Source organism: Phacochoerus africanus, chromosome 10, assembly GCF_016906955.1.
Source record: "Phacochoerus africanus isolate WHEZ1 chromosome 10, ROS_Pafr_v1, whole genome shotgun sequence".
NCBI classification, from domain to species: domain Eukaryota; kingdom Metazoa; phylum Chordata; class Mammalia; order Artiodactyla; family Suidae; genus Phacochoerus; species Phacochoerus africanus.
Window position 1 is genome coordinate 67,897,163 of NC_062553.1, and position 27,642 is coordinate 67,924,804.

The 27,642-nt window shown below is 40.6% G+C and overlaps 1 protein-coding gene across 2 annotated transcripts in view; it reads left to right on the forward strand.

Annotated features, from left to right (window-relative positions):
• The window catches only part of SLC4A4 (solute carrier family 4 member 4), a 342,726-nt gene that overhangs the window by 207,894 nt on the left and 107,190 nt on the right, over nt 1-27,642 (forward strand). For both annotated transcript variants that reach the window (XM_047798372.1, XM_047798373.1), the window contains exon 8: nt 23,978-24,135. In XM_047798372.1, the coding sequence (XP_047654328.1) occupies nt 23,978-24,135 (158 nt within the window). The remainder of the gene's footprint in view (nt 1-23,977; nt 24,136-27,642) is intronic.

The following is a 27,642-nucleotide window of genomic DNA, read 5'->3' on the forward strand; positions in this document are numbered from 1 at the left end:
TTCTTTCTGGAATGAAGAATGCTCCATCAAGTAGTTAACAGTATTCATTTGTTGGGGGGTCTAGTTGATTCTGTGAGTGGAATGGGCTCTGCCAGGCAGTTCTTCTGCTTCACAGGCTGGAGCCACTGCCTGAAGCTGGGAGCCTGGTGGGACCTGGAGGTCCAGGATGGCCTGTCATCCTCCAGGGTCTCACATCATTTGCTGGTGTGGCCTGGGCTTCTTGAGGGTATATTGAGGCAGCTTTTATTTTAATGTAAGTATGAATTCGATAGGAAATAGAGCTTCATCACTAACTTATTCATGAAGCCTTTCTTTAATCCTCCTTTGCACTAAGCACTGTACTACAGAGCAAGCCTACAAAAATGAATCGGATCCAGTATCTGCCTTTTAGGGGTCCTGAGTACACACTGCGAGACAAATCTTTAAATGATGTAGAGTGGTAGAAGTCTCATCCCAGAGAAGGGAGAGTGAATTCTGCCAGGGCTGGGGGTGGGCAGAGGTGACATTGGAATTAATTCTTTCATTGAATACTTTTTTATTTCACCATAAGGGTCAAGAAGCAAAGGACTGTATGTGAGGAACATAGTTTTGGGCCAGATTGTCTTTGAGTTCTTTTAAGATGTTCTGATTTGATGAATGTAAAGTGAATGCCATGTGGGAATCCAAAGGGAAAAAGAGGTAGAGCTTTGCAGTGGAGTGTAACGTGGGACAGAGGCATGAACAGACCCTCGGGCCCACTACTCACTTCAGGAATGTGTCGCCACCTCCTGGTGCTCAGTCAGAGCCTACCAGGTACAGAGGAAGAACCTCTTGGGAAAATTTTTTGATACCCATTGCCTGCTCTTGTGTCAGAACTTAACTCTCCCCTTGATTCTCTTTTTTTGCTTCTTCAGTGTTTTCTATTGTTCTAATTTGGTGCATGTTCTCAGAGATCTCAGTGGAGGGTACGTTAAAAAAAAAAAAATCAGCTACATAAATAATAGCATGACTACTACAGATTTAATTATAGCTATACAGCTGCCTGTTTGAAGTGTTCTGCTGGGACCATATGGTCCATCCCAGCCCTGGAAGGACCTGGTTTACATGTTTCCCAGCTGATAGTATCGAATTCTCAGACAACTGCCGGCAGCCCTTTGGAAGTCACGAGATGGTGTGTCTTACCTCTGTTGTCTCTGGGGATGGACATTTTGTTGACAGTTTCTTATCAGACCCCAGTAATCAGATATTAAAGCACCCACCCAGACAGGTCTTAAGAGTCACGTCAACATGTTAGTTTTTTTGTTTGTTTTTTTTTGTTTGTTTGTTTTTTTGGTCTTTTTAGGGCTGCACCTGCAGCATGTGGAGGTTCCCAGGCTAGGGATCAAATCAGAGCAATAGCTGCTGTTCTACGCCACAGCCAAAGCAACACCAGATCCGAGCCACATCTGCAACCTACCTCACAGCAATGCCAGATCCTTAAGCTGTGAGTGAGGCCAGGGATCGAACCTGTGTCCTCATGGATACTAGTCAGATTTGTTTCTGTTGAGCTGCAACGGGAGCTTCTGCATGTTAGTTTTACAGACTGATTTTTGTTACCACGTTTGTGTGCTAAGTGAAAAACGTTTCTACATTTATCCAATTTTACTCAATGACTTTTTTTTTTAAAATATCCTAATGGATTATTCTTTTAATTGTTTTCTGTTGCAGTGGTGCAGTGGGAACAGTGGTAGAGGAGGGCCCAGGTAGAGGTGTCTGTCTGCCCCTGCTTCTGTTCTGGGAGTACGACCTTGAATGAATTTTAGTCTTTTCTGCTATTGCTTAACAATCCCAAATGTCCCATTCCTTGGGCCACAAAAATCTTTCAGTCTGCACACTGTATAAAGGTCTACACTTCAGAGAGTAACAGTTTGGGTCTTCATTGCATGCCTTCTCCGTTCAAAGACTGTCTAAGGCAGTGGCCCTTAAGCTTTTTCCATGTCAAGAATCCATTTGAGTTTGTGATGAAACAACAGATGCTTCCACCAGAGAAATGCCCAGTACATTGTGTAGGCACAACAACTTGCATGAACTTTCAGAGTGCATGTGGGCTCCCCAAGTCCCCAGCAGATTCCCAGGCTAGGGGTCTAATCTGTGCTATAGCTGCCGGCCTACACCACAGCCACAGCAACGTGGGATCTGAGCCGAGTTTGCAACCTACAATACAGCTCACACGGCAATGCCAGATCCTCGACAGACCCCAGGTTCAGAACTGCTATTCTGTGCTTTGCTAATAGCTCTGCCTTTTCCTTTTATTCTGGTGGAGAGAACCACAGGTGAGATAAAAGACAAAGATGCCTGGGCCACCAGCTCCCAGGTTCCCATGGTGCTGAGGGCAGAGCTTTGCCTGGCCCTCTGGACCGCTTTGGGATGGGAGCAGATGCGGGGGCGCTGGAGACCATTTGCCGGGTCCCTTGCAAGAAAAGCGCGCTGCGTGGGCATTTGCCAGGAATTTAACTTCTGACTCCGGGTTGCCTCCACCACCTCTGATGGGTCTAATCTCCCACCTCTCATCCTGTGAACTTTTTATTTTGAAATGAGCAGTCTGTGTTTTTTATTAGCTACCGCAACTGGGATGGGAGCCCAAGAAAAGGCACATGAAACCTTTCTCCTTAAACGATCATTTTCCTCTTGAAGTCACTAACCCCACGATGGTAATTTTTGTTTGTTTGTTTGTTTTGGCTTCTTTTGGCTGTTCCCTCTGTAACCTCTCTCTTCCAGTGGCAGCTGGAGATTGTGGAGCAGAAAGAACGAGGGAAACCCCGTGTTTAGAATCTTTCCTTTTAGTGGGTGTAAACAGATACTGCTTTTAATATATTAATAGGTAGGGTGAGAGTTAGAAGTAAAGCATGTCATGTTTTTGTCCCCCCCACCCCCCACTGAAAACAGAGCCATTGAAGGATAAATGTGTGTCACTGTGAGGGAACACAGATACAATGCCATTATCGTGAGCAGTTATGTTTTACAGTAGAGCTGCATTGACCCACTCACACACACCTTAGTCTTCAGTTTATCTGATTTTTTTTCAGCCTTACCATGTGAAGATATTGCTGCAGACTTTCCAAGTTAAAATCCATGCATCTATAAGTGATACCATACAGAATCCATAAGTGATATCATACAGAATCTAAAATTTGTATCCATAAGTGATATCATACGGAATCTAAAATATGGCACCTTGATCCTGTCTACAAAAAACAGATCACAGACATGGAGAGCAGACTTGTGGTCACCAAGGGGGAGAGGGGAGGGAGTGGGATGGACTGGGAGTTTGGGGTTCGTAGATGCAAACTATTATATTTAGAATGGATAAGCCTTGGGGTTCTACTGTACAGCACAGGGAGCTATGTTGTCTCTCAGATTAGAACATGATAGAAGATAGTATTGAAAAAAAGAATGTACATATATGTATGACTGGGTCACTTTGCTGCACAACAAAAATTGAAGGAACATTGTAAATCAACTATATACTTTAATAAAATCTTTTTTTTAAATAAATAAATAAATTACAGGGGATATTGTAGGTTTGGCTCCAGACCCACCACAATGAAGTAAATATTGTGGTAAAAACCAAAAAACTCATGAATATTGTGATAAAAACAACAACAACAACAACAAACAAAAAAAAAAGCAAAAAAACTCATGAATTTGTACACTCGGTAGAATTAACTTACCTAGAGAGGTACTGTATTGAATGAATGTGTGTTTTTAAGTATGTGATGCAAACTAGGGAAAGAGATTTCTATCTAAAATCCAGAGAATTGGGAGTTCCCTTTGTGGCTCAGTGGAAACAAATCTGACTAGCATCCATGAGGACACAGGTTCGATCCCTGGCCTTGCTCAGTGGGTTAAGGATCCCATGTTCCTGTGGCTGTGGTGTAGGCCAGCAGTTACAGCTCTGATTTGACCCCTAGCCTGGGAACCTCCATATGCCACTGGTGCAGCCCTAAAAAGACAGGAAAATAAAAAGTAAAAAATAAAATCAATAAAATCCAGAGAATTGGAGTTCTCTTATGGTACAGGGGCTTAAGGGTCAGGCATTGTCACAGCAGTGGCTTGGGCACTCCTACTGTGGCGCAGGTTCAGTCCCTGGCCTGAGAACTTCCAGAGGCCACGGGCACGGCCAAAAATAAAAAAATTTAAAAACCTTAAAAAGAAAATTCAGAGAATTGGACATCTGAACGAAACATGCCAACGTCACTTTACTTTATTCCTTTGGGAGGGAAAAAATTTATTATTTTGCCAATCGTCTGTTTCTCATAGGTTCCAGGGTTATGTTAAAACTCTAACATGGTAATTATAGTTACCATTTATTGAATATGTAGTGCGCTATTTCAGGCAGTGTACTAGGAACTTTTTACATATTATCTGCAATGTGGGATATTTTATTGTCAACCTGACTTTTCAGATGCAGCAGCTAAATGCAGAAGATGAGTAGCTCCGTGTTCTTCTCAGCAACTGTTGCTTAGGTTAAAACAGAGAACACGGATATTTGGATATTTTTGGTGCTCAGCCAGATTTTCACTAGTGCATCTGTTATTCATCAGTATTGGTGAAAGATTTGCTCTTGATGTCAGGGAGCATTGGGCATTTGAGGAAATGGCGTTCTAGTCTTGAGCGTCATTCTAGATTCTTCCTTCTCCTGCATGCCCACTGTCCAAACACTCAGCAAGTCCTGTATATTCTGCCTCTTAATTTTTCTCAAATCTGCTTTCAGCATTCTGCCCCCACTGATGTTCTCGGGGGTCAGAACCTCATAATATTCCTCCATTTAACCCTTGTATCAAGGGGCCCATTATTTACTCAGCGCTGAGCTTAAACACTTTCAACATCATCTCATTTACATCCCTTAACTCTGTCAAGGGGTCACACTTTGTAGATGAGGAAAACTCACCTTAAAGAAATGAAGTAATTTGCCCAAGATAAACACAGCTAGTAAAAAGAAGAATTGAGATTGGCTGAATAGTCTGACTTCAAAGCTGCTGCTGCTGCCTTTTTTTTTTTTTTTCCTCCACTTGCATTTAAATGAACTGGAGAACAGTTGCCAAGCTTAGCATGGGGAAGCTTAGACTCTGGAGACAGACAGACTTGGCTTTGAATCCTCTTTCTGTCTTTCCCTTTCTTGATCTTAGATGTGCCTTTCCTCTTAGATGAGGAAATCTCTGCACTCATTTCCTCCTGCATAAACAGTGACCATGGGAACTGCTTATAGCAGAGCGGTGAGAATTTAATAACATGTGCAAAAGTTCCTGGTCTGGTGCCTGGTCAGGAACCATTGATTAAAAAAAGTTAGTAATCATTATTAATATTACTACTACTAATTTAAAATTATTATTGGAGACTTCTGTGCCTCTTGATAACAACAATGACTTTAGAGTGCAGTTTTTTGGGGCTGGGAATTGACCCCTCCCCACAGCAGCCCCCTGAGCCACTGCAGTGACAATACAGATCCTTAACCTACTGCACCACAAGAGACTTGAAATCTTAAATTAGGAAGGATTGTAACATATAGCTATTTTCCAAAAGCAGAACTCCCTTTCAAAATCTCACTGATAAATCCTGGAGAAGGGTAGGACTTTAAGGCACTTCAGCAGGGATTGAAAAAACAAAAACAAAACCAAAAAACCCACAAAACCACAATGAATGGTAGCTGTCAGATAACCCCAATATAAGAGTCATTTTTCATTGACACATAAGTTTTGGAATCAGGATTTTCTGTTGTGGTGCAGCACAAACAAATCCTACTAGTAACCATGAGGTTGCGGGTTTGATCCTTTACCTTGCTCAGTGGGTGACAGATCCAGTGTTACCGTGAGCTGTGGTATAGGTCGCCGATGTGGCTCAGATCTAGCGTGGCTGTGGCGTAGGCCGGTAGCTGTAGCTCCGATTCAGCCTCTAGCCTGAGAACTTACATATGCCTCTGGTGTGCGCCCCCCCCCCCCCAAAAAAAAAGTTTTGGAATCAGTAAAGGCTCTTTCCTTCTCATCAGAGACCTTACTCAAATTAGCTGCCACCAAATGGAACACCTGTCCTGGAGCCTTCAGCGTCCTTGCTTTTATTTGTGCAGAATGTAAAGACGCCCCAGCAAAGGTGTGCTCGCTTGGCTTCTGTGCATAAATGATGTAGTGGACACTTACTGCGGGGCAGTGCCTGTATAAGGCACTGGGGAAACAAAGTTGAATAATACATAGTTTTTTATTTTTAATAGGCTACTGCCCGGCAGTAGCCACCCCAAGGTATATGGCCAAGGATATAGATCCTGGGCCAGGGATCAGATCTGAGCCACTGTTGCGACCTATGTTGCAGCTGCGGCAACACCAGCTGGATCCTTGAAACCGCTGTGTAGGCTGGGTATCATACCTTCCTCCTGGCGCTGCAGAGACGCTGATTCCCATTGCACCACAGGGGGACTCCCGTATTCTTTTCCAGATTCTTTTCCTTTATAGGTTATTACAAGACGTTGAATGTGGTTCCCTGGCTATACAGTAGGTCCTTGTTGTTTATTTCATACATAGTAGTGTATATCTGTTCATCCCAAACTCCTGGTTTATCCCTCTCTCTTTAGGGCACTTTAGAACCCTTTTTTAGAGGAATTTATCATCCGATGAGAGTCACAGCCAAGCCTATCAATGAATGCCTTGTGTTAAGCATATAGTCGTAGAGGGGAGGCAAGGGTCCCCCGGACAAAGTCAAGGTCAGGCTTCCCTTCCCTGTAATTCCGGGCTGCAGCTTGGAGGCATAGGTTGTGCTTAGCATCCAGGAGACATGCAGATAGAGGGCCTTGCCCACCAAATGGATGAATGAGTATTTCAAGTCTCCTTCCCTGATATAGAGCAGGTGACCTGCCTTTATGGACAGTGGAGTTCATCACACAGCAATGAAAGAGGAAAAAGAACTTTTAAAAACATTAGCCAACTCTACTAGCACCCAGAATTTGCAGCTTCCTGATTTTCTGTAAATATTTTTAATATGGATTTTCTGCTTTTTACCTCTCTCTCTCTGACCTGTTTTGGGTGATTAAATCCTGTTAAATACTTTAAAATGTGTTTATTAAACATTTTAAAGGGTATCTGTGCAGAGCCTAAACCATTGTAGATGTTTAACATTGGTTTGTTGTGTAAATGGTTTAGAAATTTCAGGACTGTAGCTTCCAAACTTTAGGTAATAAAATATATTCATCTGAAATGTAAAGAAGTGGACAGAATTCACATCCTGCCTTGACCATTTAGCTTTATGAATTCTGCAAAGTCCTTTAAACTTTTTGAACTTTTGTTTTTCCTCATCTGTAAAATGGTTAAGTAGTGCATTTCTCATAAACTTTTTGTAGGCGTCCAAGTAAAATAGTAAATATGAAAATGTTTTAAACATTATAAATAGCTGTAAACATGTTTATATTTTTTAATATTGTAAGACATAAAATGTGACTAGAGATTTTGGCAAGTTGATTTTTAAACTAGGTCAGCACTTGGAATTTCATCCTATTTAGGAAATCAGAACTGATGGATTGTACTTAATGTTATATTTAGTTTAATAGCCTTTTGTAAATGTGCTGCTTTGCAGAATCATTTGCATTAATGGTGGTGAGATGGCTATATTTGGAAGGAAAAATTAGAAAATCAAATTTTCACCCTCAGGGGACTATTTTCATTTTGTATTTTTAAAAATGGAAAAAAACAAAAGTACAGGAATGTTCAAAGAGTAAGAACGTGTAGGCACAAAGCTTTTTGGCCTTTTGTCTAATTTAATGACCTTGTCTGCCCCATTTCATATTTTATACACCCTGGAAATCTCAGATCATATCATAGATATTCAGTACTAAGAACATCATAAATGATTATCTAAGTTTTAGGTTCTGGAGGAAATCAAGAAATAGCTCCTCTTTTTAGGCCTCTTAGATATTGGGACAGTGGTTTTTAAATTTAGCCATTGGAAACATCCTTCTCAATTATAGCTGAAAGGAGTTGGTTAAGGATCCGACATTGTCACTGCAGTGGCCCCAGTCACCACTGTGTTACAGGTTCGATCCCTGGCCTGGGAACTTCCACCTGCTGTGGATGTGACCAAAATAAATAAATAAGTAAAAATAAGTGACAGCTTACAGGCATTTTTAGCAACATGGATGGACCTAGAAATTATCATGCTAGGTGAAGTCAGACAGTGAGACACCAACATCAAATGCTTTCACTGACATGTGGAATCTGAAAAAAGGATGCAATTAACTTCTTTGCAGAGCAGATACTGACTCACAGACTTAGAAAAACTTATGGTTTCGAAGGGAGACAGTTTGGGGGGTGGGGGGATGCGCTGGGGGTGTGGGATGGAAATCCTATAAAATTGGATTGTGATGATCATTGTACAACTATAAAAGTATTAAATTCACCAAGTAATAAAAAAAAATGACAGCTTAAAGATAACCTAAAGGGCAGTCATTAAAGATAAAACAAACAAAAAATGATTCAAGTAATTGTTTCATCACTTCTCTCTATCACACCAAAAGAGTCCTGTCCCACAAATGAGCTTGCAAGATGAGTAAAAACTTTCATTATTTAACAGAAAAGGTTTGAGATAATTTTTCTTACGTAGTCTTGAAATAAAGAGCAATATCTGATTAAGCTCATAAAAGAGCAGTTTCTGTCTTTTCCCTTCTTCTGACCTTTCCTTCTTGGGCAACCAAACAATTTACAGAAAAGTGAGCTTTAGGAATGGACTGCTGGGTGTGTTTAAGGTGGTATTTATCCAGGCTACCTAGGAACACCAGACCCTGTTCTCAGCCCAGCACTGTCTAGAAGATCATCACGGGAAATGTGTACACAGGGAATCAAAGGCCAAGGAGCTCTTTCTTACTGACTGAGGTTTTGACTGCAAACCCCACTGCAGAACCCTGGTGACCTTGGCAGAACCTTCTGCCTCATCTTGGCAGCTGTAAAGAACCTCAAAGCAAAACAGACTCCTTGGACTTGGAACTCAAGAGCAGGTTGGCTCTCTGTACTGAGAGCCCCCTACTACAGAGAAAGGCCAGAACAGAGCTTTCCATAAAAAATCTCTTCCTAGTACTCGAGAAAAGCTAGTGTAGCCTAATTGGCTCAGGAGTTGCTTAGTTCAGATCAGTTCTCTTCTTCCTTGGATGTAGGATGAGAAGGGTGCTGGAAAGTTGGGGGAAGATGAGCAACAGAGGTAGTCTTCAATTAATCATAAAGGCCAGACAGGCAAGGCACCAGTCTCCGCCCATCATACTTCAGGAGCCCCAGAATTTGAGAGGGTAGATATGTTCCAAATATATACACATCGTTCTGGGTAGGTCAGATCTATTTCAAAATTATCCCAGGGATTAGTTTTCGTAAGGCTGCTTTTTGTTGGACTGCTTCTTCTTCCTAGCCCTGGTGGGGGCTAATTTTAACCTGAGGGATGTATTCTGGATTAGGTTATATTATATTTATGTTGAATAGTGAGATATTTGGGTTTGTATAGCATTAGTAGATAAAGGTGGGAATATATCACCTCCAACACAGCACAGTCAGGTGGGCTCCCCTTTATGCATGGTAGATAGAGAGAAGGGAGTAGGGAAGTTTACTTTTCCATGTTGGAGAAACTCAAAAGAAGGGGGGAGAACAGTGAGCTCCATAGTTTTTTGTATCTTGCTAGGCATTTTATCTCTTATCTTCTAACCTTTACAAAAGCCTTGGACCTATGAGTTCAGGCTCTAGAATACAGTTTTAGTTTTTCACTATCCTTATTTTTTGTTTGTTTGTTTTAAATATTTCCTGCCAAGGGAACACTACATGTAAGCAGTGTTGGAATGAAATAACAGTTTATTTATTAAGACACTTATCGTAGGAGTTCCCATTATGGCTCAGCATGTTACGAACCCAGCTACTATCCATGAGGATGCGAGTTTGATCCCTGGCCTTGCTCAGTGAGATAATGATCTGGCATTGCTGTGAGCTATGGGCTCGGAACCCATGTTGTTATGGCTGTGGTGCAGGCTGGCAGCTGCAGCTCTGACTGGACCCCTAGCTTGGGAACTTCCATATGCCACAGGTTCAGCCCTAAAAAGCATTAAAAAAGACACTTATTGTAGTGTAATTGTTTTATTAAGCTAAAATATATTTGTGATATATGTAATCTACTTGCAGTATTTTTATAATGTGGACACACCTGTATAATGGTCTTCCAGGTTATGAACTAGAACATGACCAACAGTTTTTTAATGTCATGATTTCTTATTTTTTAATTGCTCCTTTACACCTTCTTGGAATTTCATTTGCTGTTTTATTCTTATTTCTTGAGGTATACATTTAGATCATCAAACTTAAGCTTTCTTCTTTTGAAATATTTGCACTTAGGCTATGAATTGTACTCACTACACATGTTTAGCTGCATTTCATGAATTTTGATATCCTGTTTTCATATTATGAATAATATTGACTTTATCAAGTCACTTGCATATATTTTGATCTCTAGGACATCTGGTTTGTTTTTCAAATGGATTCTGCTGAAATTCTCCATCTCATTAGTATTTTAAAAATATTACTGTTATTTCATAGTCTATCTTTGATGACTATAATATGTGGCTCCTTTAAATTTGTTTCTAATTTCTGGGATTTTTTTTTTTTTTTTTTGGTCTTGGTTTCTAGTCATTTGATCTTGTCTACTAGTATTGCCTAGTTATTTCTCATTGAATGTTAGATAATCTATATAGCTAATTTGATATTCTGGATAATGTTATCTTTCTTCAAAGATTATTTCTCTTGCTTTTGGCTGGCATTTAGTCTAAGGCAGGCCAACTTAATACTTAGTCTGGAATTGAGCTGATTGGGAGCTGTGTTTCAGTCTTTATTAAGGTTGGTTTATTATTAGTTTGCTGTTTTGCCTTGAGTCTTGTACTTTAAGGGTCCCAACTGAATGCCTGGCATGTTTACCCATCACTTTAAGACTACTGAAGGCACTGCACAGTTTCTGAATCTCTACAGCTACTTAGGAATCATCAAGTGCCTTTAGAAGAAAATCAGAGCTGAATTTAACCTCACCTTTATGGAGTTTCTTTCTTCAGGGACATTGGCTCCTTAGGTTTTCAATGCCATAGTAACTTTCTGATTCCTTTAAACAAATTAGAGAAATCTAGCCCTTCTGTTTTTCTTATTGGAAGGGTTGTTGTGATAAAAGCTAGTTTTTAATAGTTGGGAGTGAAGTCTCTTAGACATCATTTAGGTTGGAAATTTCTAGTTCATCAAATATACAGCTCCACACTTAAAACCACCCATACAGAATCTAAATTCTGGGATTGACAGACCTAAGAGACATGAGTTGTGATAGGGAAGTATAGTTGAACATATGAAACTGACTCTGAGTCTCCTTATTGAACCAGTCACATGGATTAAAATGTAAAGTCTCTTTTTTCCATTCGTCTTGCAGTAGGAGGAAATATCTTGTTTCTTGTCTTCAAGGCATTGCAACTCTCTCATTAGCAAAAGCCTCAGTGAATTTGTCAAACTTTGATCGATCAAATTAGCCACTTTTCCCAATGTGCAAAAAAAGGGAGTGGGCACAGGCAGAACCATCTCACTTATGGTGAGGGAGAGAACACTTTCCCCCTATCCTAACAGTTAATATGTTTGCATATAATAAACAAATAAATTCATACTCAGAGAGCATAATTTATTAAGATGTTTTATCTAGACCTTGCCTCATACTTTTGAGTTTCTTGAATCATAGTTTTCCATAGCATATAATTATTTTCTAATGCCATATCTTAGACACTGCTCAGGAGGCCACCTCAGTGAGATTAAAATGTAGGGTGACTATATATATATTTTTCTTAGCCCAAGACACTTTTGAGAGTGAAGGAAGGTAATATGAATAATTGCCCCAGGACGGTGGGGTAAACTGAGGCTGTCATACATATCACCAAACTGGTAAGTATGATGATCTTACTTTACCACTAACACAGATACCTTTGCACTGGAGGGACATGGTACTAGGGTGACCTAGAATGATTTGAGCTTAACAGATGAGTTTGGGGAAGAATAGGAGTTAGCAATTTTCAGAGAGAATGTAAGGTGGGAAATCAGCAGAAAGAAGAGAAAATAAGCCAAGAAGAAAAGAAGAGAGGGAAGAACACCAATGAAAAAGCTGCAAAAGGAGTTCCCATTGTGGCTCAGTGGGTTAATAACCCAACATAGTCTCCGTGGGGATGCAGGTTCAATCCCCTGGCCTCGCTCAGTGGGTTAAGCATTCGGTGTTGCTGCAACTTTCAGCAGAGACCACAGAATCTGGCATTACGGTGCAGCTCTGATTACACCCCTAGCCCAGGAACTTCCATCTGTCGCAGGTGCGACCATGCTAAAAAAAAAAATAATAAGCCAGGAATAAGCTTTTTTGCTCAGGAAAACAGGTGGATGTTAGCCTGTTGACATGAGGCAGTAAGCAGGGTGAATTGAGAATAAGTACAAGATAGGAAGATTGAAATCATTCTTCTGAAGAGGAGAATAGGTATAAGCTTTGGATTAACACTGAGAAATTATACTCAAGCTTAGATGGTTTTTAAAAATCACTTGTAGTAAGAGCATTGAACAGCCTATAGTGTCACCTTCTAATAAATCAGACATAAATGACAAGCCATGAGTACTCTTGGTTGTAAATGACACTTTACTGTACTTACTTTAACATGTGCTAACAATGGCAAAGAAAAGGAGGTGGGGTTTAAATACTCACCTACTGACTGAGGAATAGTGTGATCGCTTGGACCTGCCTTCCAGGTGATGCTGCAGGTCTAAGGGTGATGGTAAGGAGGTTAGGAGGACATGATATTATCCCAGTCAATCAAGATTGGTTAGAGTTAGGAGTTCCCGTTGTGGCTCAGTGGGTAATGAACCTGACTATTATCTTTGAGGACGCAGGTTTGATCCCTGGCCTTGCTCAGTGAGTTAAGGATCCAGCATTGCTGTGAACTGAGGTATAGGTTGTAGACCCAGATACAACACAGCTTGGACCTAGTGTTGCTGTGGCTGTGGTGTAGGCCGGCAGCTGCAGCTTGGATTTGAGCCTTAGCCTGGGAACTTCCATATGTGGCAGGTGTGGCCCTAAAAAGCAAAAACAAACAAACCAACCAAAAAAACCCAAAAAAGAGAGATCGATTAGAGTTATATTGTGACAGGTGCCATATAGAAAACCTGAAATATACAGTTTTCATAGGAAAGGGCAGGAGAATCTAAGACCTGAGTATTGAAGATAGAGATTTTTTTCAGTTAGATGTATGTGATGCATTTCACTTGTGTATGAGCAACTTGCCCATCATCACATGAAGTGGTTATCCCCAGGAAGCCATCACTATTATAATCAGTCCACTTGCTCTGCTTTATCCATTCATAATCTCTAGTTTCTTGTTATTTTAGTACCATGGTCACTGGCTTGTTAGAAAGTCACTCGCAAAGGAAGGTTGAGAAATTCTGAGAGTAAGTAAGCATTGATGGTAGAGGGCAAGCCATATACTTCTGAGTAATTTTATAGCAAGACCTCACTTTGGAAGAAAGAATACAAGCCAGTAAACAGGAACCTCAAGTAGGAACCCCAACTTGTTGAGCTAGTATCTTTTACCAGTTGAACCTCCGCATGGCAGCCCTTTGAAATCCATTTCTTTGGAATGGAGTTTGGCTAAAAGACTCTTTTCCTCACTGTGTGGGTTCTCAGAGTTGGCCCTGCATAAAGTCCAGGCCGGGTATCCCTCAGAGAATCAACTAATGATCTATGAGAAAGGAATGTCAAGCTTTCTCTGTGAAATTCAATCCAGATGAGTTTACTGGATGATCTTTAACCTGACCTGAAAGCCTTAGATTCTGTTCTTGTTTTCATGATCTTTTATTATTCTTTGTGATTCCTAGGTTACACTTCACTGTTCTCTTTAATGTTGACAGGGTTTTCTTAGTATTTTGTTACTGTTTGCATTTTATGATAGAAGCCTAGAATCAGTTTTTATACCTCAGTCATTACTTTTTCCTTTATCAGATATTATTGTGGTACTTGAAAAAGAGAACCCATGTGAATCAGGATTTGATGAGCCCACCTTTATGAGCGAGATCTTTAAACCTTGATTCTTAGATGAGCCTTCCTTGAATTCTGTTGCCAGGTGTGATGGCTGCATTTTGTGATCTCCCATTAAATAATATACCTTCTGATTATAGCTATTTCTTTTTGTTGTTGTTTTTTTTGTTTTTTTTGTTTTCCTTATTTGGCCACGCTCATGGCATACAGAAGTTCCAGGGCCAGGGATCAAACCTGTGCCACAGCAGTGCCCTGAGACAGCAGTGACAATGCCAGATCCTTAATTGCTGGGCCACCAGGGAACTCCCATTGGAGCTATTTCTGTATTTGCTTCTCTTTCTTGAACTGTAAACTTCAGGAGAATAGGGGTCTCTGCAGTGCCCCCTCTTAGACCTTGAACACTGCAGACATCCATGAAGTCTGAAGATAATTCAGTGGAGTGGGATTAAAAGGGAGATGACTTTTTTAAAACTTTCTCCCCAAAGTGACATTTAAAAATCGGTTTTCATATGATAATGTACCTTATTTATCTCCAAGTGGGAGATAAATCATTCCTGGGCGTACAGGCATATTCAAAGCTCTGAGACAGTGTATAGCATAGAAACTTACTTAATTTCATTTAATGTGGTAGTCCTCAAGTTCATTTAACAGACACACCTTTGTGAAGGGTCTGGGCTGCAGTGGACAGGAAGGCCCAGACGGAACTTCTGGCTTATGTAACTAGTAAGAATTCTGGATGAGCTCACAGAGTGGAGAAGCCACAAGACCTCAGAGCCTGGGGCTGGGGACTTGGCAATCTCCCTCTCTGTCCGTTTTTCTCTCCTGACTTTCTGTGTTTCGTTTTGGGTGGTTACCTCATTCTCTCCTGGTGAGGACAGTCCCATGATAGGGCCTTTCATCGCAGAGGCGAACCACCTCCGCTAAAAGCGTGCACATGGGTGTTTAGACATTTGAATGTTAATTTTCCAAAAGGGTTTGGCCTCTGATTGGGTGGTGCACCCATCCTTTGGGTCAATGTTATCGGGGGCGGAGATTACTAAGACAGGCCATATCTAGGCCTTTTGTCCACTTAGATGGCCCGGGGGGTTGTGGGTGCCCAGAAAGTAGTGCTTCAAGAGAGGGGTCATAAGAGCATATTGGGAAGATCAGAAATAGTAACCACCATTCATTCCTTCTACACATATTTATTCCACCTTTTCTCCTAGGTATTAGGGATACCACACACTGAACAAAAGAGATTGATACTCCTCCTGTTGGGGCGCTTACATTCTCGTGGGGAGGCAGGTGATAAAAAGTTAGGTAGAACATGTAGCATGTTTGACTGCAGTAATACAAAGCAGAAAAAAATAAGGCAGGAAGGAGGAGCAAGGAGAATCTGTGGGGAGGGGGAGGTTGAAATTTTAACTCATGTGGCCAGGAAAAGTCTCATTGATGAGAAAGTGACTGAAATGGAGATCTGAGGAAGTGAGGGAGGGGAGCCCCACAGAGAGTACATTCGGGGGCAGCGGCAGATGTAAAGGCCCTGAGGTAAGAGTGTGCTGGGCGTGCAGAAGGTGGCCTTGGGGGCTGGAGTGGCAGGTGTGACTGGGATAGAGTGCCGGAAGTGAGAGCAGGAGCTGATGGGGAGCTAGATGATGCCAAGGTTGTGGCTTGTCACAGAGACCTTACCTTCCCCCTTTCCTGGGGGCCAGCAGAGGGTTCTGACCAGAGGAGTGATAGGCTCTGACTCCTGATTGTTACACTCTGGCTGCTTTGGAGAGTAGACGGGGGACAAGGATGCAACAGATAATCCAGCCAGGAGCCCAGTGCCAAAACCCAGGGGAGAGATGACCAGAATACAGACCAGGGTGGTGGGAGTGAAGGTGGCAAGAAATGGCCAGATCTGCATATACTTTTTTTTTTTTTTGGTCTTTTTGTCTTTTTGCCTTTTCTTGAGCCGATCCCGTGGCATATGGAGGTTCCCAGGCTAGGGGTCCAATCGGAGCTGTAGCCACCGGCCTACTCCAGAGCCACAGCTACTCGGGATCCAAGCCGCGTCTGCGACCTACACCACAGCTCATGGCAACGCCGGATCCTTAACCCACTGAGCAAGGCCAGGGATCGAACCCGCAACCTCATGGTTCCTAGTCGGATTCGTTAACCACGGAGCCACGATGGGAATTCCCAGATCTGCATATACTTTGAATGTGGGTCCAGCAGGATTTGCTGATAGAATGGACATGGGGTGCGAGAGCAGGAGATGTGTCAAAGATGACAGCAGGTTTGGGCCCGAGCAATGGAAGAATGGAGTTGCCGTTAACCAGATGAGGAAGATGCTGGGAAGAGCCAGTTCTGAGGCCTGTCGGGGGTGCTCAGTTTTGGATTTGTGAAGCTAGCAGTGCCTGTTAGGAATCCAAGTAGAGGTGTTGTAGGACTGACTGGAGTTCAGGGAAGAGGTCCTGGCTGAAGATACAGATTTATGAGTCATCTGTATATAGACAGTCTTTAGAGCCGTGGGACTTGATGACATAACCAGGGAGGGTGTTAGACAGAAGAGAGCCATCTAAGGACTAAGTTCTGGGTCACCTCAGGCAGCACACTTTTTTTATTTTAGAATAGCTGTTAGCATCTCTGAGGACACTAGTATTCCAGAAACGCAGTTTTGAGGTATTGCTGATCTAAAGGAACATATCTTTATAACTCTTCTCTTCAGAGCGTAAAATACAGTTCCTTTAGCATTAAAAATATACTCTCCATTTTCCAGGGTGGTACAGACATCTCAGGAAAGGTACTCTAGTCCTAGTAAAACATTTTGTGCAAGTCTGAAATGACCTGTGAGAGATTCTGCATGTGTTCTGAGTCAGGTAGTTGCCTAGTGATCGATCCAGATGTAGCTGGTATGTCCTAGAAGGAGCCTTTGCAACCGCACTAACTTTCCTGCGAATGTGATAGTCTTGTGGTCTGATTTTTAGTGCTCCTCCAGTTCATTCCTTTCATTCAGGATATTTATTATGTGTAAGAGTAAGCGTTGCATACCAAGGAGATACATTGTTCTAACCCTCAAGCAACTCAGGGAAAAGACTTCAACCTTTGGCAAAAGGATGACTCAGAAATGAGTGTTTCTGGGAGGCCCAAGGAAGTGGGCTGCCATGGTAGAAAGGCTTGTTCTGAGCCCTGAAGGAGGTTTAGAAAAGGTAGAAATGAGGAGAGGGTAGTTTCTGATAGGAAGTCTGAGAGTCTAAGTATATAAAACAGAGATGATGATCAGATGACCTGCTTACCCAGAGCAAAGTGTGCTGGAGAGAATGGGAAGTAATTGGATTATTATAGGGCTTCGTGTCCTGAGGTGGAAGATGACTCCAGCAATGATATTTTGTTCTGCCTTTGGGCCACTTGACTATGCCCCACTCAACATTATTATAGGGAACAATTCATTACTATTAACTTCCTTAGGCTACAATAACAATGTTGGCAATTTGATGCTTTTATTTCCTTCCCATGGCTGCTCTTTTCATATCTGTAGAATGTAAACAGATTTTTTTTTAATATTAGTATTTCTTAGAGGATTAATGGGATAAACTTTGGAGAAGCCTGAAATAGTCATGTTCCTAACATCTAAAAATATATATCTCCCCTTTGCTTTTTTTGTTGTTGTTAATTTTTTACACTAAATTATTAGCCCCAACTTCCTAGTTTTTTTGCCTCACAACTTTCTTCTTCTATGAAGTACCAAATTAAAGGCAAAAATCCTATAAAAATGCTACCGAGGATGGTGGAGTTTAGGGGAATCAGTTCTCATGGCATTTATTTTCCCTAGTTAAGAACTCTTCAAATGGAAACTTGAAAATAAAATGGTATTATAATTTTTTATCATTGAGGAAAATTGGGCCATGCCTGCCACTTTCTATATCAGCAAGTATCCATGGCAAAAAAAAAAAAAAAAAAAGTGCTCCGGTAACTTTTGATTTGAGGGGAGAGATATTCATATTGATGATAAGTATGTATCCAAAGTCTGTATCTTTCTTAGAGTCCTGCAAAATCCTTATCTCTATGCTTTTATGATTGTTGGGATGTTTTTCTTAAGCTGTTGGGAAATGTTTCCTATCTACTGAAGGATGCTTGAACCATCCTATTTTAAGTGGAAGTTGGGAGCGGGGGAAAGGAATGAATAACACCTATTCTTTTCTTTTTTATGATTTTTATTTTTTCCATTATAATTGATTTACACTATTCTGTCAATTTCTATTGTACAGCAGAGTGACTCAGTCATACATATATGTATTCTTTTTCACACATTATCCTCTATCATGTTCCATCACAAGTGACTGGATACAGTTCCCTGTGCGATACAGCAGAATCTCATTTGCTTATCCACTCCAAATGCAATAGTTTGCATCTATTAGCTCCAAACTCCCAGTCTATCCTATTCCCTCCCTTGGCAACCACAAGTCTGTTCACCAAGTCTATGAGTTTCTTTTCTGTGGAAAGGCTCATTTGTGCCATATATTAGATGCCAGATATAAGTGATAGCATATGGTATTTGTCTTTCTCTTTCTGACTTACTTCACTTAGTATGAGGGTCTCTAGTCTCATACATGTTGCTGTGAATGACATTGTTTTTTTTTTCTTTTTTATGGCTGAGTAGTATTCCATTGTGTATATGAACCACATCTTCTTAATCCATTCATCCGTCGATGGACATTTAGGTTGTTCCCATGTCAGCACTATTCACTATTGTGAATATAGGGGTGCATGTATCTTTTTTAATGAAAATTTTGTCTGGATATAGCCCAAGAGTGGGTTTGCTGGGTCATATGGTAGTTCTCTGTTTAGTTTTCTGAGCAACCTCCATACTGTTTTCCACAGTGGTTGTACCAATTTACATTCCCACCAATAGTGCAGGAGGGTTCCCTTTTCTCCACACACTTCAAGCCTTTATTTGTTGACTTGTTAATTAGGGCCATTCTGACAGGTGTGAGGTGATATCTCAAAGTAGTTTTGATTTGCATTTCTCTGATAATTAGTGATATTGAATATTTTTTCATGTGCTTGTTGGTCACCTGGGTATCTTTGGAGAAATGTCTGTTCAGGCCTTTTGCCCATTTTTCAATTGGGTTATTGGGGTTTTTTTGCTGTTGAGTTGTATAAATTGTATATTTTAGAGATTAAGCCCTTGTCAGTTACATCATTTGAAATTATTTTCTCCCATTGGATAGATTGTCTTTTTTTTTTTTTTTTTTTTAATGGCTTCCTTTGCTTTGCAAAAGCTTGTCAGTTTGATTAGGTCCCATTGGTTTATTTTTGCTTTCATTTCTCTTGCCTTGGGAGACTGACCTAAGAAAACATTTGTATGGTTGATGTCAAAAGAGTGTTTTGCCTATGTTCTTTTCTAGGAGTTTGATGGTGTCTTGTCTTATGTTTAAGTCTTTCAGCCATTTTGAGTTTATTTTTGTGCATGGTGTGAGGGTGTGTTCCAGTTTCATTGATTTACATGTGGCTGTCCAGTTTTCCCAGCACCACTTGCTGAAATGACTCTTTTTCCAATTTTATATTCTTGCCCCCTTTGTTGAAGATTAATTGACCACAGGTGTCTGGGTTTATTTCTGGGTTTTCTATTCTGTTCCATTGGTCTATAGGTCTGTTTTGGTACCACACTATCTTGATTACTGTGGCTTTGTAATGTTGCTACAAGTCTGGGAGAGTTATGCCTCCTGCTTTTTTTTTTTTTTTTTTTTAATTTTCCCACTGTACAGCAAGGGGATCAAGTTATATACATTACATTTTTTTTCCCCCACCCTTGTTCTGTTGCTTGGTTTTTGTTTCTCAGGATTACTTTGGCAATTCTGGGTCTTTTGTGGTTTCATATAAATTTTTGGATCGTTTGTTTTAATTCTATGAAAAATGTCATGGGTACTTTGATAGGGATTGCACTGAATCTGTAGATTGGTTTGGATAGTATGGCCATTTTTATGATATTAATTCTTCCAACCCAGGAGCATGGAATAGCTTTCCATTTCTTTGAATCTTGTTTAATTTCCTTTAATTTTATAGTTCTCAGCATGTAAGTCTTTCACCTCCTTGGTCAGGTGTATTCCTAAGTGTTTAATTATTGGGGGTGCAATTTTAAAAGGTATTGTATTTTCATATTCCTTTTCTTTTTTTTTCTTTTTTTTTTTGCCTTTTCTAGGGCAGCTCCCGTGGCATATGGAGGTTCCCAGGCTAGGGGTCCAATTGCAGCCGTAGCCACCGGCCTACACCACAGCCACAGCAACGTGGGATCTGAACCTCGTCTGTGACCTACACCACAGCTCAGGGCAATGCCGAATCCTTAACCCACTGAGCAAGGCCGGGGATCGAACCCTCACCCTCATGGTTCCTAGTCGGATTCGTTAACCACTGAGCCACCACGGGAACTCCCTTTTCTAATATTTCATTCTTAGTATACAGAAATGCAACTGATTTCTGAATGTTAATCTTGTTTCCTGCTACTTTGCTGAATTTGTTGATCAGTTTGAGTCGTTTTTGTGTGGCATCCTTAGGGTTTTCTATATATAGTATCATGTCATCTGCATACAGTGACAATTTTACCTCTTCTCTTCCAATTTGGATACCTTTTATTTCTTTTGTTTGTCTGATTGCTGTGGTAGGACTTCCAATACTATGTTGAATAAAAGTGAGAGTAGGCATCCTTGTCTTGTTCCAGATTTTAGTGGGAAGGCTTTCGGCTTTTTTCCATTGAGTATTATATCTGCTGTGGGTTTGTCGTAAATGGCTTTTATCATGTTAAGGTATGTTCCTTCTGTACCCACTTTGGTAAGAGTTTTTTTCATGAATAGATAGGGACTTTGTCAAATGCTTTTTCTTCATCTATTTAGATGATCATGTGGTTTTTGACTTTTCTTTTGTTAGTGTGGTTTCTGATATTGATTGATTTGCATATGTTGAACCATCCTTGTGAATCTGAATGAATCCCATTTGGTGGTGGTGTGTGATCTTTTTTTATATTTTTTTATTTTTTTATGTTGCTGGATTTGGTTGGCTAAAATTTTGTTGAGAATTTTTGCATCTATATTCATCAAAGATATTGACCTATAGTTTTCTCTTTTGGTGGTATCTTTGGTTTTGGAGTTAGGGTGATGGTGGCATCATAGAATGTCTTTGGGAATGTTCCTTCTTCTTCAACCTTTTGAAAAAGTTTAAGGAGGAGGGGGCACCAGTTCCTTTTTGTATGTTTGGTAGAATTCACCTGTGAGGCCATCTGATCCTGGACTTTTGTTTATAGGGAGTATTTTTATTACATATTCAATTTCATTTCTAGTGATCGATCTGTTCAGTTGATCTATTTCTTCTTGAATCAGTTTTGGTGCTCTGTAAGCCTCTAGAAAGTTGTCCATTTCTTCTAGGTTGTCAAATTTGTTGGCATATAATTATTAATAGTAGTCTCTTATTTTTTTGTATTTCTGAAGTATCCATTGACATTTCTCCATTTTCATTTCTTATTTTGTTTATTTGGGTTCTTTCTCTCCTCTTTTTGGTGAGTCTGGCCAGAGGTTTGTCAATTTTGTTTATTACCCTTTCAAAGAACCAGCTCTTGGGTTTGATTTTTTTCTATTGTTTTTTGAATCTCTATTTTATTGATTTCCTTTCTGATCTTTATGATTTCCTTCCTTCTGCTGACTTTAGGTTTTGTTTGTTCTTCTTTTTCTAATTCTTTGAGGCAGTGGCTTAAGTTGTCAATTTGAGATTTTTCTTCTTTTTTGAGTAAGGCCTGTGTTGGTATGAACTTCCCTGTAAGGACTGCTTTTGTGGCATTCCATGGATTTTGAATGGTTGTTTTCCTTATCATTTGTTTCAAGGTATTTTTTAATTTCCTTTTTGATTTCCTCATTGACTCATTGGTATTTTAGTAGCATGATGTTTGGTCTCCATGTAGAGAGTTTTTTCTGATTTTTTTTTTTCCTGTGGTTAATTCCTAGTTTCATGCCATTTTGGTCTGAAAAGATACTAGAAATAATTTCTGTACTCTTAAATTTGTTGAAGTTAGTTTCGTGCCCCAGTATATGGTCAGTCCTTGAGAATGTCCCTTGTGCACTTAAAATAATGTATATTGTGGGGTTTTTTTTGTTTTTTGTTTTTTGTTTTTTTTTTGGATGTAATGTCCTGGAAATGTCAATGAAGTCTAATTTTTCTGTTGTGTCATTTAGGATCTATGTTGCCTTATTGATTTTCTGTCTAGAGGATTTGCCCATTGATGTGAGTGAATAAGATAAGCTTTCAAAGTGAATGTGTTAAAGCAACATTTGCTGGCCAAGAAACCCATTTTACACCTTTGCCTTTTTCCTCATGCTCCCAGATACCTCCCTCCTCCTCCTCCTCCGCACCATCAGATCGCTTGTATTTCACTGCAAATATCTGAGTCTTTGGAAGCCCTCATCTTCACCCCACAAATCTCCCAGATCACCCCCATCAGTACCCATATAGCCTGCCTTCCGTAGTTAGGATGGCTGTGCTCTCTGGCCTGTGTGAAGCTAATCCCTCTCCCTGTGCTGTGGGTGTAACTCTTCTCAGTAGTTCAGGGTCGCTTGAGCTGCTTTTGCAGTTATTCTCCTTCCCCTACGGCAGTCATCCATCTCTTCTAGGGCATTCTCACAAACATTCCAGAGTGTTATCAGGTTTCCCATTTTTAGGAAATCCCTTATTCTGTGCCTTCCTTCACCTACCTCCCTAATTCTTGGCTTTTCTTGGTAGCAAGATTTCTCCAAAGAATTCTCTCTACGCCCTGTCTGCACTTTTTCACCTCTCGTTCTTGACTGGGTAGCCTGGTGTCCACTGTAACAGCTCTTGTCAGGATCACGCAACACTTCCATCTTGCCCTATTCATCGTCCGTTCTTAGTTCCTCATCTTATTTGAACTTGCAATAGCCTTTGCCTCAGCTGATACACTCTCCTGATTGAGCCCTCTCTTCCCCCAATGGTTGATGAGGTCCTGGTTTTCCTCCTCCTTCGCTGTCTGCTTTATTTCAATGTCTTCTGCCAGTCTCTCCTCTTATTCCTATAAAAGGTAGAATAGCCCAGGGTTTAGGTCTTATCCCTCTTCTCTGTCCATCTAAGGTTGTTTCATCTGATCCCATGGTCCTAAATATTGTTTAGATGGTGAAATCTCCTACATTTATGTCTTCTACTCTGTATTTCTACTTGAATTTTAGGAGGCAAGTTCCACCTAAAACATCCCAAACCCCTTACTGTGCCCTTCAAGGTCCCTACCACTTGCCCACCTCCCTCTGCATCTTCATTTCATGCCATTTTCTCTCTTTTGCCCCTTCAGCTCCCACAGTACTTGCCTACTTTCTTCTCCTATAACTGCCAAGCCTCTTGCCTGTCTTAGAGGCTTTGCATTTGCTATTCTCTTTGCTTAGAATGTTCTTTGCCCAGATCTTTGCCTGGCTTGTCCCCTCATGGTGTGTTCCCTTGTCCAGCGTCAAATGTATTTCTTTGGAGGCCTTCCTTGACCTTCCTATCTGAAGTAGTACCCTCTTTTGTGTTTTGTTTTTCCTTCTCAGCACTTATCACTACTTTATATCATATTTTACTTCTCCACTGCTGGAATATGTGCCCAAGGAGGATGTGGAATTAATTGATGCCTCCCTTATCCCTGAGGCTTGGATCAGTTCCTGGCTCATTGGGGAATCTCTACATGTTTATTGAGTGAATAAATGAATAGTTATATATGTACATATTATTCTTATATCTAAACCATGTGACTATACCTTCTGTATTTTTGAATCCAAAGTACAGAGGAATGCTTATTACAATATAGAATGGTTAAACATAATAGAAGAATGGATAGCTAGGTCCTGCCAATTGTGTGTAGACTCATGTAGAAAGGAATTCCTTTGAGTTCCCTTCTCTGGAAATAAGTTGTATTTTTTCGGCTCTTCCCACGCAGCTGAAGAATAAGTTCATGAAAAAACTGCCACGTGATGCAGAAGCCTCCAATGTGCTTGTTGGCGAGGTCGACTTCTTGGATTCTCCTTTTATTGCCTTTGTTCGGCTACAGCAGGCAGTCATGCTGGGGGCCCTGACTGAGGTCCCTGTGCCCACAAGGTAAGCTGCTCCCTGACCTGCTGGGTTCCACCGTGTGGTCCTAGGGAAAACTCCTCTCCCTCAGGCCAGAGAACCCATAGAATGAGGCTGCATCCAGAGCAAGCATGTTGGAAAGCTTAACCTGAAATAATGGTTTACTCTGACTTTCTTTCATGCTATCAGGTTGACTTGGCACTTGTATAGTAGTAATAATGATACCAATTATAATAATTTCATTGGGCCATGTAATAGTTTCTTATGGATTTAGCCTATTTAATCCTCACAGTAATTGCTTTAAAGTGTGGACTATAGGTACATGGATTTTATAAACGAAGAAACTGAGTCTGAGAGTTTAAGTAACTCGTCTAAGATCATATAGATAGTAAATGGTCAGAGTTGTTTTCGTTTGCTCTATGTTTTGTCAGAAAGTTGGTAGTGGGTACATACATGTCTCTCTATATACACACATACGCATCTATATATATTGTCCTGTATGTACATTTTATATATATATGTACACATGTAAAAATCATTAAGCTGTATACTTAAATTTGCACACTTTACTGTTATGTGTTATGACTGATACATTTTTATTTTAAAAGGAAGCCTGTTACTCTTATTATAGTCATGTACTCATTACCCTGCACAATACCTTAGAAATCATCCTCTTTATTTCCCTCTGCAACTGAGCTCAGTAGAGGAGTTGGAAAGCTTGACTTCTGAAGTGCAGTAGGTGAATAGAAGTTAACGCTTCACTTGTACTTAGGAAAAGTTGAAAGAGAAGCTTATAATCTTTAGGTTGACATTAGAAAATGACCATATAAATAGAACCTTTCTGGGGGGCGGTGCCTTTTGTGGGTTCCAGAGTAAGAGCAGGGGACTTTTTAGGTTTCCCCAGGTGGGCAGGTAGGGCTGTGAATCCCCAGTGATCTCAGATGGTCTGAGCATGATAAAGTCACAAGCCAAGGGGGGAGGTCAAGGTTTGTTTTGAGCCAATTTAGGAGGACGATGAGGAGAACATTTCTTTAGGCCTCTCAATTTATAGATTATAGGCCATTCTTTCTTCTCATACGGGCATTTTTTTAAACCCCACTTTTGTATTTCTTAGACACTTAAAATAGGAATAACACTTGTCATATTATAATCTAGGAGTAACATAAGCAGTCATCGGACAAATAGCAGAAGGAAAGATCGATGATCTTAGCTTATTCAATTAATGGGATTGTCATGATTTGTGTTTTCTATAAATTAGCTTTTTGCCTGAAAACATTCCAGCAGAGCCTTGCAGTTCTATCTGAGCAATCACCTGGCCAGTAGCTAGCTGACTCAGATGGTGGCCCAAGTCCAGATTGTGTGTCCCTATGGTTTTATTTATGTCTCTTTGGACCAATGTTACTGGAGCTGGAAAGAAAAAGACAAGCCAAGAAGTGTTAAAGAGCTCTTGCTTTTTCATTTTTATTATTATTTTTCTCTTGAAGCTATAAATATTTTCAAAGGCTTTTTATTTAACAATAACAGATTCATTGAGGAGCAAATCATGAATATTTTTGTGTCCCTTTTTATCACCGGCTCCTGTCTGGCTCATTTTCTTCTGTAGCTCATGGTGGTACTAGGCTTGAGGCAAAATCCAGCATCATTTGAATTAAGAAAAGGAGCTCAAGCAATTCAAGGGAATGGAATTCAATAATGTCATTAAACTATTTCAGGGCAATAATCTGAATCATATATCCTAGCATGTTAACATTTTTCCAGGAAATAGTTTTATCCATTTGCTGTCTTCTGAAGCAGGGGAAGCTATAATCACTGAATAGGGAGTCTCATTAGCTTTTTTGTGCATGAGTAATGTGGGGCCATTTACAGTGGCTGCATCCTGTGAAATCCAATAAAGGAAATCCCACAAGGAGGGCTCAGTCGTTGTGAAAGATGCCTCTGCACTCAGCCGTGTGCTTTACCATGCACGCAATCCCCTGGTCCTGTAGGGACACCTGAAAAATCTGTTTCTGTGCACATCTTATAACAGTTATTTTTTGTCCTATTGAAGGTGGAGGGAAGTTAGGCTCTTTCACTTATACTTATTATTACTGTTTATAGTAAATAGAATTACTGCCATCCACCTTTCAGGAAATGGGGCTCTAGGCGCTCCCCTTGTGTAGTTCACAAGTTTCTCTATCCACTCTGTCCTTGGGTTGGTCTGTTTTCGCCTTCTGCTTTCAGCTGGCCTCCCACCAACTTGGTGGGTGTTCTCTCCTTCTTGCCACCCATGTGAAAGCCAGGAAACCCTGTTCTTTGATCTTTGCTGACTCGGTGGGCTACATGTATGATTTTCTTAGCATCTTGCAGACACTGCTTGCTATCATCTTACATCTGTCCATAGAGGCCACCACTCAGCATGTTTATGGGCCACAGAAGGGATCAATATTATTCCCATTTTCCAGTTGCAAGTTGGAGGTCACAGTGGAGATTCACTGTCAGTGCAGATTTCTGACTCCGAGGCCAGGCTTTAGGGAAAACCCAAGGAGATCTCCAGAGTGGATTGGAATAAAATGCTTAAGGGTTTTCCCCTGAAGAAGAATAAAAGTCCCCTCATGGGTTTGTCCTTTTCTGACCTTGATTTTCACATCTAAGGCAAATAGATATTCAGCCCTCTAAAAAATTAGAATGTTTTTACCCCTTTTTACCATTGTAAGTTAATATATGTTTTATGTTATAAATAATGATTTGCCTAAAAGCAGTTGTTTGTGCCTAACCATCAAAACCATAAGAAATTCTATTAGAGGACTTGGGATGGAGGTCCTGCTAGTTCAGTCTTGTCCCGGGTGATGACCCCAGTTGCTGGCTGCTGTTTACCAGCTGTGGTGTGGTTGGTTATGGTGGGTCTGTAGTCCTCATGATTATAGGAGCTCCAGTTTCGCCACACTTTCCAGAGCTGCTAAATATGAATAATGGGTTATTTGATTCACTGTTGCTTTGAAAGGAGGGAGTAAATGATTGGTCCATGCTGAGTTTATTTTAGAAATAGCTGTGATATATCAGGAAGGGGGGGGGTGAACATCCTTTCGGAAAAGATGGAGTGGTTTAGGAAGGCTGGCTCTTTTTGTGATATTATGTTCTGTTTCTGCCTATAATTATTTTGTGAATGTGCGTATAGTTCCTTGGTTCCAGACACAGATCATCTGGTACTCATTTTTGTTGTGGCGATGCTAGAGGCATCCTCTCCAGGCATGATTAGTTGTCTGGAAAAGTGCGTAAGAGTAGAAAAGCCTCCTGAAAATTCTTGAGACAACCAGGAACTATTGAAGATTCTCAGTGTGACTTATTCCTAGTTAGGAGGGAATAAAAAGACCTCAGCGACCTAAATTAATTATTTCCCCCGAGCTGTCCACATGGGCCGTGCCTCTCCAGCCACGCAAATGTGATGTTTACTCTCATTTGTTAATAAGGAAAAAAAGCTTCTGGTTAAAAATAACATCTGTCCATTGACAAAAAACAGCTTGAGCCATGACAGAAGTTTTCAGTACATTCTAAAAG